Below are 16,166 nucleotides of genomic sequence, written 5' to 3'. Positions count from 1 at the left end.
GGTGCTGGGCGGGCAGCGGCGCGCAGGCTCGCAGCGCCGCGGCGACCAGGCGCGGCCCCAGCACCGGCAGGAGCCGCCGCCGGGCGCCATGGGGTGTTAGCGCAGCTGGTGCCCTCGCTCTGCCGCCGGAAGGAGCCCCCGCCGTTGTCGTGTGCCTCCCGCTCCGCTCTTCCTCCTCCCGCCGCCCCGAGCCCATGAGCCTGAACGAGCACTCGATGCAGGCGCTGTCCTGGCGGAAGCTCTACCTGAGCCGTGCCAAGCTGAAAGCCTCCAGCCGCACCTCCGCGCTGCTCTCCGGCTTCGCCATGGTGAGCGCCCGGCCTCGCCCGGGAGGGCAGGGGGGTCCCGGCCCGCGGCCTCCCCGGCAGCGGGGAGCGGGGGAGCGGTGCCGCCGCCGCTCCATTTTCTGAGGGAGGAACTCGCTGTCTCCTCTCAAGCTGCAGCCGGGTCGGGGGGGACGGAGACGAGCGCAGCCCCTGAGTGGCGTCCCGGGGCGGCGGGAAGCGGGGCGGGCCCTGGTGCCTCTTCCCCGCAGCGCCCGGCCCCCGGGGTCAGCGCACCGGGACGGGCAGGAGGAGGAGGCGCCGCCGCCGGGGCCGCTCCGGGAGCAGCGGGGCCGGGTGGGGTGTCGGTAGGTCGTTTTCTGTGGAGAGCTGTCACGCCGCGAGTGACAAGCAGCCTCACGGCTTCTATCTCCGCGCAGCTCCGGTACTCTCTGGCGGGAGTTGTTCTCGCCGCTTATTTTTCCTGCGGAGGATGCCCGGCGTGCCAAAAGCCCCACTCGGCGGGACGCTCCTCCCGCTTGCTCCCGTCGGAAGCAGCGGAGCTTGCCGTGGTTTTGCCGGTGGTTTCGCTCCGCTTCGTGCTGCGGGGTGAGGAGCGGGGCGCGGGGGGAGCCCCCGCCGCTCCCCGTGGGCTGCGGGACCCGCTCTCCCCGCTCCAGCCCCCGGTGCGAGCGGCTGCCAGGGCAGGTGTTGCGCTGGAGCTGCGTTTGGGTAAATTAGGACAAATAATGGGTTACAGTTATCGGTGTCCCTCCGGCTCCTTACATCCATTCATCGTCAGTTGCCGTTACAATGTTCCTTTTGTTCAGCCAGCCCTGGGTGTTGCTTAGTTTGGAGTCTTGTGCGTGTTTTAGAAACTTTTTTTGTTCGGATGTTTTTGGGTTTGGGTTTGTTTTATTTTCTTTTACGTGTGATTATTACGTTTTACGAAACATAGTCTCGTAATCCTAATTAATCTCAAATGAAAGCTCCATATAGATGGAAATACAGTAATTACCAGGCTCCATCGCGTGCCCAGTCCTCTAACGTGCTGATCTGGGAACTCCGCGGTCGGCCCATTTATTCACGTCTTAAAAATACTTCATAGTTTTAAATAGCGATTTGTACAGCTCTGGCTTGCTTTGTTTTGAGTTTTGCCCCGCTTTTAGCAAGGTGGGCGTCGTCAGCCGTAAGATACATTCCCCTTAAGAGCCGCTGTTCTAGCGAGAGGATGCTGTTGGACAACTGGAGCAGCCTTCTGACGGTCAAATAAATGTCACTGTCCTCCTTCAATGGCTAAAAACAGACTCCGGCTCTCGAGGGGTGGTGGTGGAGTTGCTGTTCCTTTGACTGACAGGCGACTGTGTTAGTGCAGCGGCGTATTTGAGTTGGTTCTCCTTGGGTAACATGCATCAGGCTGGCAGCTCATACTCCGCTGCTGCTGCTAATGAGTTTTCCTGATTGCACGCCCGTTCTCCTGTGTCACAGCGGTTTGTCGGGGTGGATTCTTGAGTCGGGCTTTTACGCTGAGAGAATGTGGGGAAAACCCCTGTAGCTTCTTGATTTTTACAAATTTTCATTGAAGGGAGGTTGCATCTCCATTAATAAAAATACTGTTATTTAAAAGTCATGCTTAAACTCTTAAATCTCTTTGAGTTTTCTCTAAATATATCCTATGTGGAGTATAAAAATCCAGTGGGTGTATGAGGTAAGGCTGCTTCTGCTTTCGTGATTTTCTAGAATAGTTCTAGGAGTTCAGTGTCCTGCAGTTGAAAACTGCTTTTGAATTGATGTTCTTTAGGGTATTTCAGGAGAAAGCCCCTTTGTTATGATTATCAAAATCTCTGGTTGCCAAGAATGTTCGTGTGAACATTCATTGTATTTTAATTTTCTGGAAGTTACCCCTCAAAAAAATCCACTTTTTTTTTTTCTCCTCTTTTAGCGAGGTCACGCTGGAAATCAACTTAAACCTCGTTACTTTTGCTGTGACAGTTCTCTAGCTGAGACTTCCTCTTCTATTTTCAGAAGAGCTGACTTAACTTTCCAGTATTTTTAGATTTCTTTTGAGTAACTTTGCTTATCTTTTAAAGTTGTCCTTCACAATTTCTGCCTTGAAAAGCAGGGCCTTCTTTCTGCTGTCACGCCTATGCATTGTTTACTAAATTCAGCAGATTCTTTGGCACCTGATGTTTGAACAAAATGCCGCTAAAGTACAATCTAGTCTTGGATCTAAAGTTTACAACAGCAATTAAGAGTCATTGTTCCTCTGTTTTCCCTATTGACACAAGGAAGAAAGAGCCTAAATGACACATCCAGGACCGCCCAGCAAGTTGATGGGAATTGTCAGGAGTGGAATGTGCTTGTTTCCATGCCAGTCCCATTGATCCTTGCTCTTCCGATTAAACAGCACTTGCATCCTCTACTAGGAGCTAAGCTTATCCCTGCTAAACCCATTCCTTTATTTTGGACTTTTCTGTATAACTGCAGCCATTTTGCAAAGCTGATTCCCTCCAGATTGGTTACGCATACCCCAGTTAAATGATGCATGCCAAAGTCAAGAGATTGCCCGGGTCAGTGATGTGTAGAGTATGAAATGCTCAGCCAGGTTTCAGACTTAAGTGTTATGCTTCCACGGAGAGAATTGATTAAAAGCCTGTTTGGCAAATAATTTTGTTTTAGAGCTACACATTGTGATTTTCCACCGTGTGTCAGCTCCAGGAAGAGTTGCAGGATCTGGTGATTGTCTTAAGTGTTATGCTTCCACGGAGAGAATTGATTAAAAGCCTGTTTGGCAAATAGTTTTGTTTTAGAGCTACACATTGTGATTTTTCCACCGTGTGTCAGCTTCAGGAAGAGTTGCAGGATCTGGTGACTGCGAGCTGGTGTTTGAGCTGAGCTCCTGCAAGTAAACCTGAGCATTTACTTTGTGCGGGTTTCCATGGATGCTATCATCCAGAGCCATACGTCTAAGAGGAAATCTATGAAGCTTATTATCTCACATTCAGTAGGCTTTTCCAATTTATGGGGCCAGCAGGTAGTATCAGTCCCCAAAATTGTTAAGAGGTAAAGAAAGGAATCGTAAATTGTAGGGTATATGTCGTTGATGAAAGGATTGGTAATTCCTTCCATACACTAGTGGAGGAATCAAGTATTTCTCACTTCTGTGTTATATTCCAGATACTGATGTGCAATTTGGGTTTTTTCCCCTCGTGACTGGCTTTATCTGTTTTTATTTCTTAATCCAGTTTATCTGAATGCTGGAAGCATTTTGCAGATTGTATCCAGTATTGCAAGCACTGTCGGCTGGTGTTTGAGCTGAGCTCCTGCAAGTAACTTTGTGCAGGTTTCCATGGATGCTATCATCCAGAGCCATACGTCTAAGAGGAAATCTATGAAGCTTATTATCTCACATTCAGTAGGCTTTTCCAATTTATGGGGCCAGCAGGTAGTATCAGTCCCCAAAATTGTTAAGAGGTAAAGAAAGGAATCGTAAATTGTAGGGTATATGTCGTTGATGAAAGGATTGGTAATTCCTTCCATACACTAGTGGAGGAATCAAGTATTTCTCACTTCTGTGTTATATTCCAGATACTGATGTGCAATTTGGGTTTTTTCCCCTCGTGACTGGCTTTATCTGTTTTTATTTCTTAATCCAGTTTATCTGAATGCTGGAAGCATTTTGCAGATTGTATCCAGTATTGCAAGCACTGTCGCATCCACACCTACAGTAGCAGTATCGAGAGCTCTAGTGTAGACAGGCTGCTGGCAAGTAATTTTTGTTTGAACAATTAAGCTGACTTGTAACATCATGAAACCAGAGTCACAAATATCATCAGAAAGTTGTTAAATCCCAACAGTTATTAAACTGGAAAACTCAAAGATTGCCTTCTGTCCTCCAGTTAACAGCTATGAAAATACCTGAGCCTAAATTAGGGATTTAAATTATGTGGCCACTGTGGTTGACTTAGTTATATTTGGGATTTGGAGGACATTAGTTGCCAGACATTACGTTTTTCTTGTAAATACCCCTGTTTCAAGCTGGCGAGGCTGTTGTCTAGTTGGTAATATACATGCTTCAAATACTGAATATCATCAAAGAACTGTCAACTCTTGCCTTTGAAATATAGCCAATACAGTCTTCTGAAGACAGCTTCAGTCATGTTTGGGAGCAGACTGACTGCACTGATAAATATTTATGAAACTGATTTCCATAATAGCAGTTGATGTTGAAGTAATACAAGGTAGGACCCAGGCCCAGCTGCTGTCAGTGCTGTACAGATGCTATAGAAGTTGTTTCAGCTGTATTTAACTGGATTGCTGGTAGAAAAACGTGCAACAGCTGCATTTTGTGACCCACAGCAAAGTGTTACAGGCCCAGTTTCATGGCTTCTGTGAGTTCTTATATTGCTAGTGCACTTACAGGTTAGCACCGTGCTCTGAAGAATCTTCCCCCATATAAAAGGTTTCTTCTCTTCCAGTTATGAAAGCAACATTTTGTTGCTCCTTTGAGCATCCCTGTCTCAAGGTTATAGACAAGCAAGGCAGGCAGCTTGGAGTACTTAGGGCACTAATGGATACTTAGTTTCTCTTCTACATAAAACAAGTAATAAGATTGTTATTTGGACTTACCTTTTTTTGTTTCTGGTGACTGATTCTGGCTCACACAGAGTCTTTCCATGAGTTGTTTGTAGCTCTTAATGAATGGTGCAGACACCCTGTGAGAGCCTGGCTCAGCGCCGCTGTCTCTGGGAGTGCATAGTACTGTCAGAAAACAGAGACCGACGACGGACTCGGGAGCCGAGGAGACAGCTGGGGGAGTGCCCGTTCCCAGTGATGCCATGACGCCTGTCTCGTTCTCAACTTTGCTCTGTGGTCCTACACAAAGACAAAGAAAGGGTTAGAAGATGGAATTTGTTATTGAAATAATCTTGTGATGTGAACTTTTTTTCCTGACAAAGAGTACTGTGAACAGTCACTTGCACATGTAACCATATGGATAACTAGGTGTAGTCAAGTCTATTGGTAGCTGCAACAAGTGAAGGTAAGAAAATATTTCTGCAAATAGGTGTTGATTAAAGTATTTTAGTGATTGCTGTGCAATTTTACCTTGGTGTGTGTTGGTCCAGTGAGGTGAAGGTGTTGTAGCACTGATACATTTCTCCAGGTAAGATTCACATCCTCCTCTCATTGTGTGGGTGGACTTTTACAAAGTGCCACCATGATGTTTGATCAGCACAACTTTCTTTTAAGCCATTCGTGACACGCTAGACTCACCTCAAGACTTGGAGAAACCACTTCTATGTTTGTGTGGTTTTTTTCCTGACAAAGAGTACTGTGAACAGTCACTTGCACATGTAACCATATGGATAACTAGGTGTAGTCAAGTCTATTGGTAGCTGCAACAAGTGAAGGTAAGAAAATATTTCTGCAAATAGGTGTTGATTAAAGTATTTTAGTGATTGCTGTGCAATTTTACCTTGGTGTGTGTTGGTCCAGTGAGGTGAAGGTGTTGTAGCACTGATACATTTCTCCAGGTAAGATTCACATCCTCCTCTCATTGTGTGGGTGGACTTTTACAAAGTGCCACCATGATGTTTGATCAGCACAACTTTCTTTTAAGCCATTCGTGACACGCTAGACTCTACAAAAATTATCTTCTTAATCAATTTCCTATTTAGAAATGGTAGCTGTGGCCAGGGAAGAGGAGGCAAGAACAATCTTGCAAGGGTATACAGATAATTCTAGACTTGTGTTCGTTAAGAGGTGGTTGGTTTCTTTAGTAAGACTGATGTTTGAAGCTGATGTTGTCCTTTCTGAAGGGGTTTTGCTTGTTACAGTCTGTGAGGCAGCTAACTGCGTGAGTGGTAGATGTAGTAAGAATGGGATCATGACAAGAGCCAGCATTTCTCAAAGTATTCCATTAAATAGGTCGTTATATGATTGTCTATATTTAAACCTAGTAACTTTGAATAGGAATAGTTTCTTGCTCTGTGATTCTTGTCTGAATTTGCCAGATGTGAAGGACAGGAGAGCGCTTGTGATTGGAGCTCCAGGCTGAGCTCCAGCTCATTGTGTGAGATACAGGAGACAAATCGACTGCCACCCCATCGCCGGGCTGTCAGTAGTTATTGACTGCAACCCCCCGGGTACAGAATTATTTAGCTAAATTCAGGCGTCTACTGGAGAAGCACCGAGGAGTTTGACTTAGCTGTGGTTCTGTCCGGTTGAAGCTCTGTCCATGGCATGTGGAACTCAATCATGACTCACAGCTGTGTGTTAATGCTAGGGTTTGATACCCTGAGAGATAGCATGGCAGTTACAGCCCCAGCTCCTGGGCCGTGTTATGATCCTGCCGACCAGAGCTCAGAGTCATCTTTGCGGGGAAGACAAGGAGAGGAAGTCATCTATAAATAGCTCATAGATAATACAGGTTTACTTGAGATAAGGCATTTTATTTCCTTTTCAGAATCAGTAGCCACCGCTGTAGAGAAAAGATGCAAGCCTGTGATTGAGTCAGAAAGCTGTCAGATACTCTGTTCACCGCCGTTGCAGTGATAACACGTGATAACAGAGAGCAGTTACCTTTTCCTGTGCCGAAAGTCTTGAGTGTCAATACAATTTGCTACATGGGTGGCTCTTATTACAGTTATCCTGCGTTTCCACAGCAATATAAACTTCATTTGCAGCTATGTATGTGACTGGTTCTTTATATTAATTGTTATTGCTGGTGAAAATGTCCAATTTCTTGCAATATTGTAGTATTCAGGCTGCCCTGACTCAGAAATCAAGGACTGTTGGAAGCCTTAACATGGTTCTGTGCCCAAATTCAGTTATCTTCTGAAAAAGTCTGAATGCCCACCTTCATTAGACTTATGAGAACTCCAGTCCTGCATCCTAATGTCATGAGAGTCCCTTAATTTTGTCAAGAAGCTGTATTTCAGATCTATAGCTTTATCAAGAGCTGTAGTAAATCTCTCAGTCATATCTGTAGGATGATCTGAAGTTAAAGTTAGCTCTTCCTTGAGCCAGGGATTAGACCAGATGACCTCCTGAGGTGTCTTCCAACATACGTTATTCTACAATTATACAGCAGGGCAGGATGTTTGCAGCATGGAAGCTGCGCAGTAGAAATCATGGGGCAAGTGTTCAAAAAGCTTTGAAAGTGATGAAGGAGAATATGCTGAAACAAGCTGTATCAGATACTGTGCAGATACCAGTGACCTGCCCTGAGGGGCCTGTCTCTACCAGTGTAGAAACCTATGAGAGGTCACAGGAAAACATCCTCCCAAATGAAACATCAGCGTGTACCTAGGAGTTCAGGCTTTGGGTGGATTTGGATCATACCCAATGAGCTCACCGGGGCTCTGTTTTTGCAAGTTTTAACTTACAAGAGCAGTTGTGATCTGTGCATTTTGAAATCACAGCACGAGCAAAGGGGAGAAGAACTTCTGATGCTTTTGCTTCACTGTTTGAAAACAGGCACGGGGCCTCATCATGAAAAATGGAGCTTTTTGTTTTAGGTGCCTGGCTCAGGCTTGGCCCAGGAAGTAAAGAACAGAGACTCACAACTCAAAAGAGTTGGCAGTTTTTCTTCTAGTTTTTAGTGAAAGGGTTCCCAAATTAGCTTCCTTGGCAGTTTGAGAAGACAGAAAACATGAACTGATTTTTCACTCACGGGTCAAGCTGGGTCTGCCAGGCGTGAGCACTTTGCCATGCCCTCTTCAGAGACTTTCTATTAACTTCAGTAGATTTTTAAATCCTTCAGGCATTCTGCATCCTACAATCTTTCCCAAAAGTCTCCTTTTGAAGTGAGATACTGATATTAATCCTGAGTGAATGGGAAAGAGAAGTGTTGCCTTCCCCTCTCCTGCTTTCAGGGTGTTCAGTTACAGCTGTAACTTACTGCATTTTCTCTTTGCTTATGGGTGTCTCTGTCCAGCTTCAGTGTAATTTTTTTCTGTTCTCTCTGCGAACCCATGAAAAACTCCCTTCTGTCTTTTGTTTCTTGCACATGTACTCTATACCTTCTACCACGTTTTGTCACTGGTCAGTTTAAGAAAAATATCCAGCTCCCTTTCTGGAGAACTTGCGGTCTGCAGAGGGTTGTCATTGTGTTGTGGAGCTGTGTCTAATGTGCCTGTCTTGGACGTATGTTCTGAATGTTCAAAGTTGGGGGTCTGTTGTATGCATCCTTTGGAGGGCTGAGCCTCTAAAGCTGTGACAGTGTCAACAGAAGTCTTTTTCTAGCTGCTGTAGTCTCCCAAGCGGATAAATTGTGATGCTTTCTCTGAAAGCAGGTGGATGTTGTTCTCTTTTAGCATTTCTGTTACTAACTACGGTGTAGGATCTTTCCTGGCTGAGTAGTTGCTGCAGCTAGTACTTTTCCCTTGGTTCCAGGTGTGGACAGGAGGTCGTGTTGCTTTGTTGGCAGGATAGCCAAGTAGGACTTAACTTCAGTGTGTCGTTCCGGATGCTGGGCTCCCTTGGTGTTCAGCATCAGGGCTGTGCTGGCATGAAAACTACCATGGGAGGGACTGAGTTGGGAGACGGTGCTGAAACTGGCACAGACTTGTACCCCCTGTGGGATGTCTTGGTCTTTTCTAGGAGTTTCCTTTGGCAGCTTGTTCTCCTCCTACATGGCCTCCCTCCAGCAGCTTTCAGCCGTATATGGAGGTGTATGTGAGGCTTCAAGGATAGGACGGCCAACTGCCCCTTCTGCCTTCTTCACAGTTTGTTAGCATCCCAAACTGGGAATAATTGGCAGTGTGTGTGGCTGCTCAGCTGCCAGCTTATTTTGCACATGTTAGAAGACTAATACTTAAGCTACCTGTTGAGTGATGTTGATGCTACCCACAATTATTTTTATAGAGACAGTACACTTGGAATTACAGTAAGTAATTTCATGGTATGGTTTGAGCTGAAGGAAGTTACAGTCTTCTGCTCATCGAGTAAATAGTGACAAGTGTTGATTAACAGCTACGGTCTTGCTGGATTTCAGAAAATTCTTCTGAGAGCTGATTTGGGGCCTACGTACACAACGAGCTTCCTGTGCAAGGCAGGTCTGTGTCAATGTATTTGTCAGCCGCAAACTGAAGACTTGTTTGTGTAGTTCAGTCTTAGGTTCAGCTACCCCATCAGTGTGTAATGGCTGTCGGTACTCCTGGGGCCACTTGTTTAGGGAAACATACAGCAATTTTAAAATGAAACCTTTTTAACCCAGGAAAACTTAGATTCATGGTTTGGATTTCTCCTTTTAATAGTCATTTGTCCCTGTGGTTCTGTCAGTGCTTATCTAGACACAGAGCTGTCTGCATATCTGAATGCTACTTAAATTAAGCTGGTTTCTTGCAATATTTTGTTCTGATCATGCACATAATTATAGCTAAGTCAGAAATTGGCACATTTAGATAAAATGGAACTATGTAGCATTTCTTTTTAGCTCAGTCTAGGCTAAGAAGAGGAAGAAAAGATTTCTTCTTGATGCCCTGTTGAAATGGAAAGAGAACAGTAGCTCCAAGATTGCTGGTATGTTGGAATTAAGAGAGTCTGACTGAACTTCAAAATCAGATGCTTGATACCATTATTACATGGAGACATTGATTAATGGAAATATAAAATGTCCTGAATATTTCACGAATCAAAATACGTTAGTTCTTAAAATAAAGTCTTCATCTTATGACGCTCTTTAGTGTCCTGGTGACGTTAACATAATAAGTACCAGGATAAAGGATTAAAATGTTTTGCAGTGCTGGATGTTTCTGAGTCCAGACATGCACCAGAAAATTTACAAGAAAAAAAAAAAGTATGAAAATGAATCCTTGGTGGTGAAGGATTGCAGTTGTTCCGTGAAAAACACAGGAAGCCCAACATCTCACAAGTGCATTGAGTCTTCACAGGCAATCTTGCAGAGGAGAGACCCGACGACCAAATGTTTATCCTCTCAAATGTGAAGTTTCCCACAGTTGAGAAATGGTATTTTTAAACCTTCAAGCAAGACTTGTATATGCATTAATATAATTCCTTGCTGAGTTTCTTGTAACACTTGGAAACTGCTAGTTGACTGGGGGGGTTAGACTTACGACAACAAAAGCTTTCAATAAAGGAATTAAAATATTGGCAAATGTCTGTGAATGCCTGTTGAAACATGTCTAAGCAAAACCCTTGGTTGGCTTAATATATTTGGTGTGTTAGTAGTTAAGAGTTCTGGTGTCCTGGAACATGCTGGTCCTGGGAGTGTGAGAAGATGGGATCCTGGACTAGGTGTAGCTTGGCTGTGCTCCTGCTAAACAGTGAGGTTTCAATACTCTTACTGGTTTGGGGTCCTAGTGTCTATGTCTTCTTGCATCCGTACTTCATGAAATTTCCTTCATATCAGCTTGATGAGAATTCAGGTGTTGGAAATGTGTGCTATAGGCTGAGTGTCCAAACCATTAATAATGGCATGTGGTAATGGGCTAAACCTCTATTGATGGGACTCAGAAGAGCTGATTGTTCCAGGTACTGTGTTGTACAAACTGATTTGATGGTTCTTTTGAGGGAGAACTTGTATGTTACAGAAGTGCTAGGTTCATAGCTTAGTGCTGCCAAGGGTCTGAGGTCCTGCTACAACTGCTTCCTCCTGTGCCAGCTTCGTTGTCCATCAGAGGCATTGCAGAAGCAGCTCAGCTCGTTAAGCTGGCAGAAGATCACCACTTCTTAACCAGGTTAGCTTTCGCTGGGCTGGCAAGTTAAAGCATTTCAACGAAGGATCAAGAGTGGGCAGCCAGAGCACAGACAGGGCTGGTGTGGATCAGCCTGAACTGGGTTGAATGGCAGCTCCTGCCTCTTCCTTAAATAGCGTACATGTGTTTATAGTTAAGACTGCAGTTAATTTTTTTTTTCCTCTGCATTTTAAACATAGTTTGGCTGTTTAATGAGTTCCTTTGAGAGAGCACTAAACATAGAGACATTGTTGCATTATTCCCTTTTAGGAACTGTGCTTTGTCTGAATGACAAATTTATCAGGAAAGATTGTTTTTCAAGAGGGCTACTGGGGTTAATGTCACTCATGGATTGCACACGCTTAAAACCACCTGACTGTTAAAAGGCATTCTAGTTCATTTTCTTTATCAAAAATATTAGCCGGGTTTATGAGTTTCCCAGTGCTGTTATTAAATGCTAGTTTCTGCTCCTTAAGCACAGACACACTTGGAGATCTGAGTTTATAAAAGGGCATGACTGTGTACCAAAGGAGGACTGGACCTTGGAGCATGTTCATGAGAGAGCACGGCTCACCCAGAGAGGAGGCTGGACACAGCTTCCAGAGCAGCCAAGAGTAGCCAGTGATGTCAGGGGAAAACTCAGTATTATCTTTTCTGGTAGAGTACGCTTTGTCTCTTCTCCAGCCTCTAACAGGCCTATTTTGTTGACATAGACATTGTGGAGACTTTCGGTTTATGAGTTTCCCAGTGCTGTTATTTAATGCTAGTTTCTGCTCCTTAAGCACAGACACACTTGGAGATCTGAGTTTATAAAAGGGCATGACTGTGTACCAAAGGAGGACTGGACCTTGGAGCATGTTCATGAGAGAGCATGGCTCACCCAGAGAGGAGGCTGGACACAGCTTCCAGAGCAGCCAAGAGTAGCCAGTGATGTCAGGGGAAAACTCAGTATTATCTTTTCTGGGAGAGTACGCTTTGTCTCTCCTCCAGCCTCTAACAGGCCTATTTCATTGACATAGACCTTGTGGAGACTTTAATTCTTGAATCTGTGTTCTAGAGTCTGCTTAAATACTTACTTGGAGTGAAAGAATATAGCTGAGAGCCCCGTGGAAAGGTTGCCTTTCTAATGAAAGGCTCCTACTCTTCAGGACTTAAATATCCAAGGAGAAAGGACCATGAAGATTGTGATGGGCAGCCTGCTGTCTTCACAGGCTTTCATGTTATAGATACTTCAAAAGACTTCATACGGTGTTCATTCCACATACATATGGGATACAAAACATTTCGTAATACCCAGCAAAATTTATAATCTATAGTAAAAGATCAAAAACTGCTTCTACAATATAACACAGGAAGGGAGAAATGTTAAAAGATCAAAAACTGCTTCTACAATATAAGTCGGGAAGGGAGAAATGTTCACTTTAGGAGTCCAAGTATGTTGATCACAAAGTTCAGCTGTTTTGCTGGGATGAGGTGACAAGGTGATTGTGCTGTTCAGAGCTTTTGTACCTGCTGATGGTTTGCTCTGCAACAGAACACTAAGTATGAAAACGGTGGCCTTTGCTCAGACCTAAATTTGGGCATAATGAAAAGGGTGCAGATTGACATGAAGAGAAAGAGAAATGCAGACTGTCATTTTTTCTGGATCAGATGATCTTCCAGAAACATGATTTAAATAGTCTATAGTCAAATAATATGTAACATAGGTAATTACATCTCTTTCCTTTCCTTTTCAGGTGGCTATGGTAGAAGTTCAGCTCGACGCAGACCATGACTACCCTCCAGGTCTCTTGATAGCCTTCAGTGCCTGTACTACTGTCCTTGTTGCAGTTCACCTTTTTGCACTCATGATAAGTACCTGCATTCTTCCCAATATAGAGGCTGTTAGCAATGTGCACAATCTCAACTCTGTCAAGGAGTCTCCTCACGAGCGTATGCATCGGCACATTGAGCTTGCGTGGGCATTTTCTACTGTCATTGGGACTTTGCTTTTTCTTGCAGAGGTGGTATTACTGTGTTGGGTGAAGTTTCTTCCTTTGAAGAAGAAAACTGATAATCCACTCCAGAGCAACAGTTCTACCATCACATCAGGAGAGGCAGCAGCCATTGCATCGACCTCTATTATGGTTCCCTTCGGATTGATTTTCATTGTGTTCGCAGTCCACTTCTACAGGTCACTGGTGAGCCATAAAACAGACAGGCAATTTCAAGAACTCAATGAACTCGCGGAATTTGCACGGCTCCAGGATCAGCTGGATCACAGAGGTGACACGATCTCCTCAGCTGTTACCCATTTTGCGTAAACCTGTACTTAAAGAAAATAAACCCATTATTCTGCTTCTGCCTTGTTATGTTGGTTCCCCTGTGGATGAACTGGTTGAACTGTTGATTACTGTTGAAAGAGAGATTATAAATGTTGTTCTAACCCTTTAGAGAGGGGAAAAAAAAAAATGTTGTTCCTTTCATAAGACTTTGGCTCTCTGACCTCTGAAGGAATAGAGGGTGGGGTTTGCACGTGCATCCCTCCTCTTGTGGGCACTGTCCAGGTTGCTTCTTATTAATGCTGAATGGTAGCTGTATAAATACATGGAAAATAACATTGTAAATTTGGTATTTGTTAGGGATGGACAGAGAAGGTTTTTTCTCCTCTCTTTATTTGATGTTGGCATTTACTAGAAGATACCGCTTGTCCGATCCATATTGCATGGCATGATACAAATTACTTGGGATATGCAGCAATTAGCACTTGGTTTCAGTGCTAGTGCTGCTCTCTCTAGAAAGCCTGACAGATGGTAGAAGTGAAAGCTTTCCCACCACTTTCCCCAGTATGTTTTGCTGCCAAGTAATTATTACTTTACTGATTTCTCCAGCGCCTTTTTCCCGTGGCAGTTACACATTTTCTAACTCGCTAAACACCCATGACTGGTCTTACTGCGATGTGGTGTGGCCACATGAGTAGGAATGAGACTCTACTCTACTCTTCCTCGGAAGAAAATAAAAGCAATAACTGTTTTAAAGTTCTCATGAGCTGGCACATATTATCTGGAGAGATAGATTTGCCTGTTTCCGATTTAGGAATCTTTTTTTTAAAAAGAAGGAACTAGATGGAAATTATCACTGGATAATTTTTTTGCTTGAAAATCAGAACCACTGCTGTTTTTTTTTTCCAAGCCAAAGTAGTAATTGTTTTGTACTTTTATATTAAAAATATATTTTTAATAAATCCTCAGACACAAGCAGCAAAAGGTGCTTTCTCTGCATTGGATTCCCAAGTAATTAGCTATGCCTTGGTCTTCCTTGTTTAGAAAAAGTCTTCTCCTTGCTGAAGTGTTATATTTAATAACTTGTTATACGTTTTTGCTTCCAAAGGATCTAGAAGACTTCTTTTCTCTATGTAGATTTATTTATGAAAATAGGTTATTTGTAATTAATATTGCTGCTTACTTTCAGACACGTGTCTGTTACGGTGAGGTTACTGTGTCGTTTTTTATTTCCTCTTTATGCAAAAACTTCCATTTGGTCTCTTAGGTAAGAGCCTTATCCAAGAAAGGTTGCAGCAGTTGTCCTGGGCTGCTTCAGTAGTTCTACCTATGTCTGGAAGTGGAATTTTTTGGAATGCAGTTCTTCTGTGGAGCAGCTTTGGGCTTTAATTGGGTAAAAACTGTTTTTTGAACATAGACTGACACAAGTTTCAAGTCTAGTGGAACAAAACTTGACCTCCCTATTGTAGCTAGCACTGTGGAATAGAAACCTAGAGTTTGAAATGAGACAGCAGAGAACAGGACAGTATGGTGGAGCAGTACCTGACCCAGCCTGGGCTGAATGTGGTCGCTCACACCAACCTCCATCTCAGGTTATCCCAAAATATTTCCATGCTGTAGGAGGTGCCTACAGAGCGAGGGTGGCAGAGTGTGGTTACTACTGAGGCAGCCCCGTGAAGGGAATGGCACTGATTTCTCACGTCGGCACCACCGCTGTGGAGAGTGTTGATGAGGTCACCTGTGGTATATTTGGATTCTGAAAAATAATCATTTAAAAAAACCTGCTGGGCTCTTTTTTTCAGCGGTGTTCTTGGTTCGCAAGGAGAAAGCAGCTTTTCATTTGCCGTTTACAACAAGGCCTTCTGGCACACAGATGTCAGGCTGGATTTTCTCCTGCTCTGCCCGTTACATTGTGCTTCAAGTGTATTCTGTTACTGATGTAAGTCTGCTGATGGTGAGAATTGTGACTACAGTCCTACAGGTGTTCATTCATGGAGCACTGGAAGGATTGTGTTAGTAAAGGCATTAATGAAGCAGCATTCCAAAACACGAAATCTTAGTAATAGGCACAAAATGTGTTTTTCCATCCTTTACTGGAATATTATTCCTGTCTTGGGGAAAAAAGACTCTTCAATCCACTTAGTCAAGAAAGAAAACTTGACTCAATATTCACACTAGAGCAAATGGTTGAAAGGGTGCTGTCAGGCCTCAAAATTATGCTTCTGTCCATAAATTGTGTATTTAAAAGTTACAATGTTATCTTGAATGGAAGTCCAGACAATATATTTTCCAAGTTTATTTTGTAAAATTACTCGCTGTCCTGGATAAGTAGCTGAATTTCTCTTTATCTTGTGGATCTTTTACAAAGTGACAAGAGATGTGTGGGGTTTTTTTTTGTTTTGTTTAAGAAATACAGAATTAGAAGCTACTGGGACAACCTTATTTTTAACTTTCTCAAGCTGGTAGGTTCTGAACTAATGGCGCTGTTGTTACAGCTGCTTCTCTGTCTATTTTCTGCACTTTAAGCCATGATATCGAGTATGTTTCTCTCATTTTCCAGCTGTGGAAATGGTTGTGAAAGTTACACCTTGGGTACAGTCTTGCAGCTGTGTGCCAGGGGCAGTAACCAGACCCAAGCACGTGGATCTAAATGTTAAGAGTGCACTTACAATTTGGTTTTTATCCCTTATTTATACTAATATTACACATTTACCTCAAGCATTTTAAACATTGGTTATTGTATATCACTTATTTAGATATAAAATACTATACTGAAATAAAATATACCCAGTTGTTGCTGATTGATTGTTACCTAGAGGTGTGAAATATGCTTATTTTCTTTATATCCCTCATCTCTTCAGCTATATTGTGCTAATCTTGTCTATTTCTGAGGATGTCTTAGATGTATTCAGTTACTCATTCCAGTCATAATACAAAGATAA

The 16,166-nt window shown here is 43.5% G+C and overlaps 1 protein-coding gene across 4 annotated transcripts in view; it reads left to right on the top strand.

The window, feature by feature from the left end:
* Positions 1 to 16,035, top strand: part of ORAI1 (ORAI calcium release-activated calcium modulator 1) — a 23,326-nt gene extending 7,291 nt beyond the window's left edge. For 3 of the 4 annotated variants that reach the window (XM_014962663.1, XM_014962654.1, XM_014962672.1), the window contains one exon: positions 12,700 to 16,035. In XM_014962663.1, coding sequence (XP_014818149.1) covers positions 12,706 to 13,266 — 561 coding nt within the window. In that variant the 5' untranslated portion in view covers positions 12,700 to 12,705 and the 3' untranslated portion in view covers positions 13,267 to 16,035. Of the gene's footprint in view, positions 1 to 28; positions 309 to 12,699 lie in introns of those variants that run through there. The other variant, XM_014962647.1, reaches the window with a different exon arrangement.
* Positions 16,036 to 16,166: the final 131 nt, after the last annotated feature.

This window comes from Calidris pugnax, unplaced genomic scaffold, assembly GCF_001431845.1.
Source record: "Calidris pugnax isolate Ruff unplaced genomic scaffold, ASM143184v1 scaffold32, whole genome shotgun sequence".
Classification (NCBI taxonomy): domain Eukaryota; kingdom Metazoa; phylum Chordata; class Aves; order Charadriiformes; family Scolopacidae; genus Calidris; species Calidris pugnax.
The sequence above is the reverse complement of the archived record's forward strand: the minus strand, read 5'-3'. Positions and strand labels throughout refer to the sequence as shown.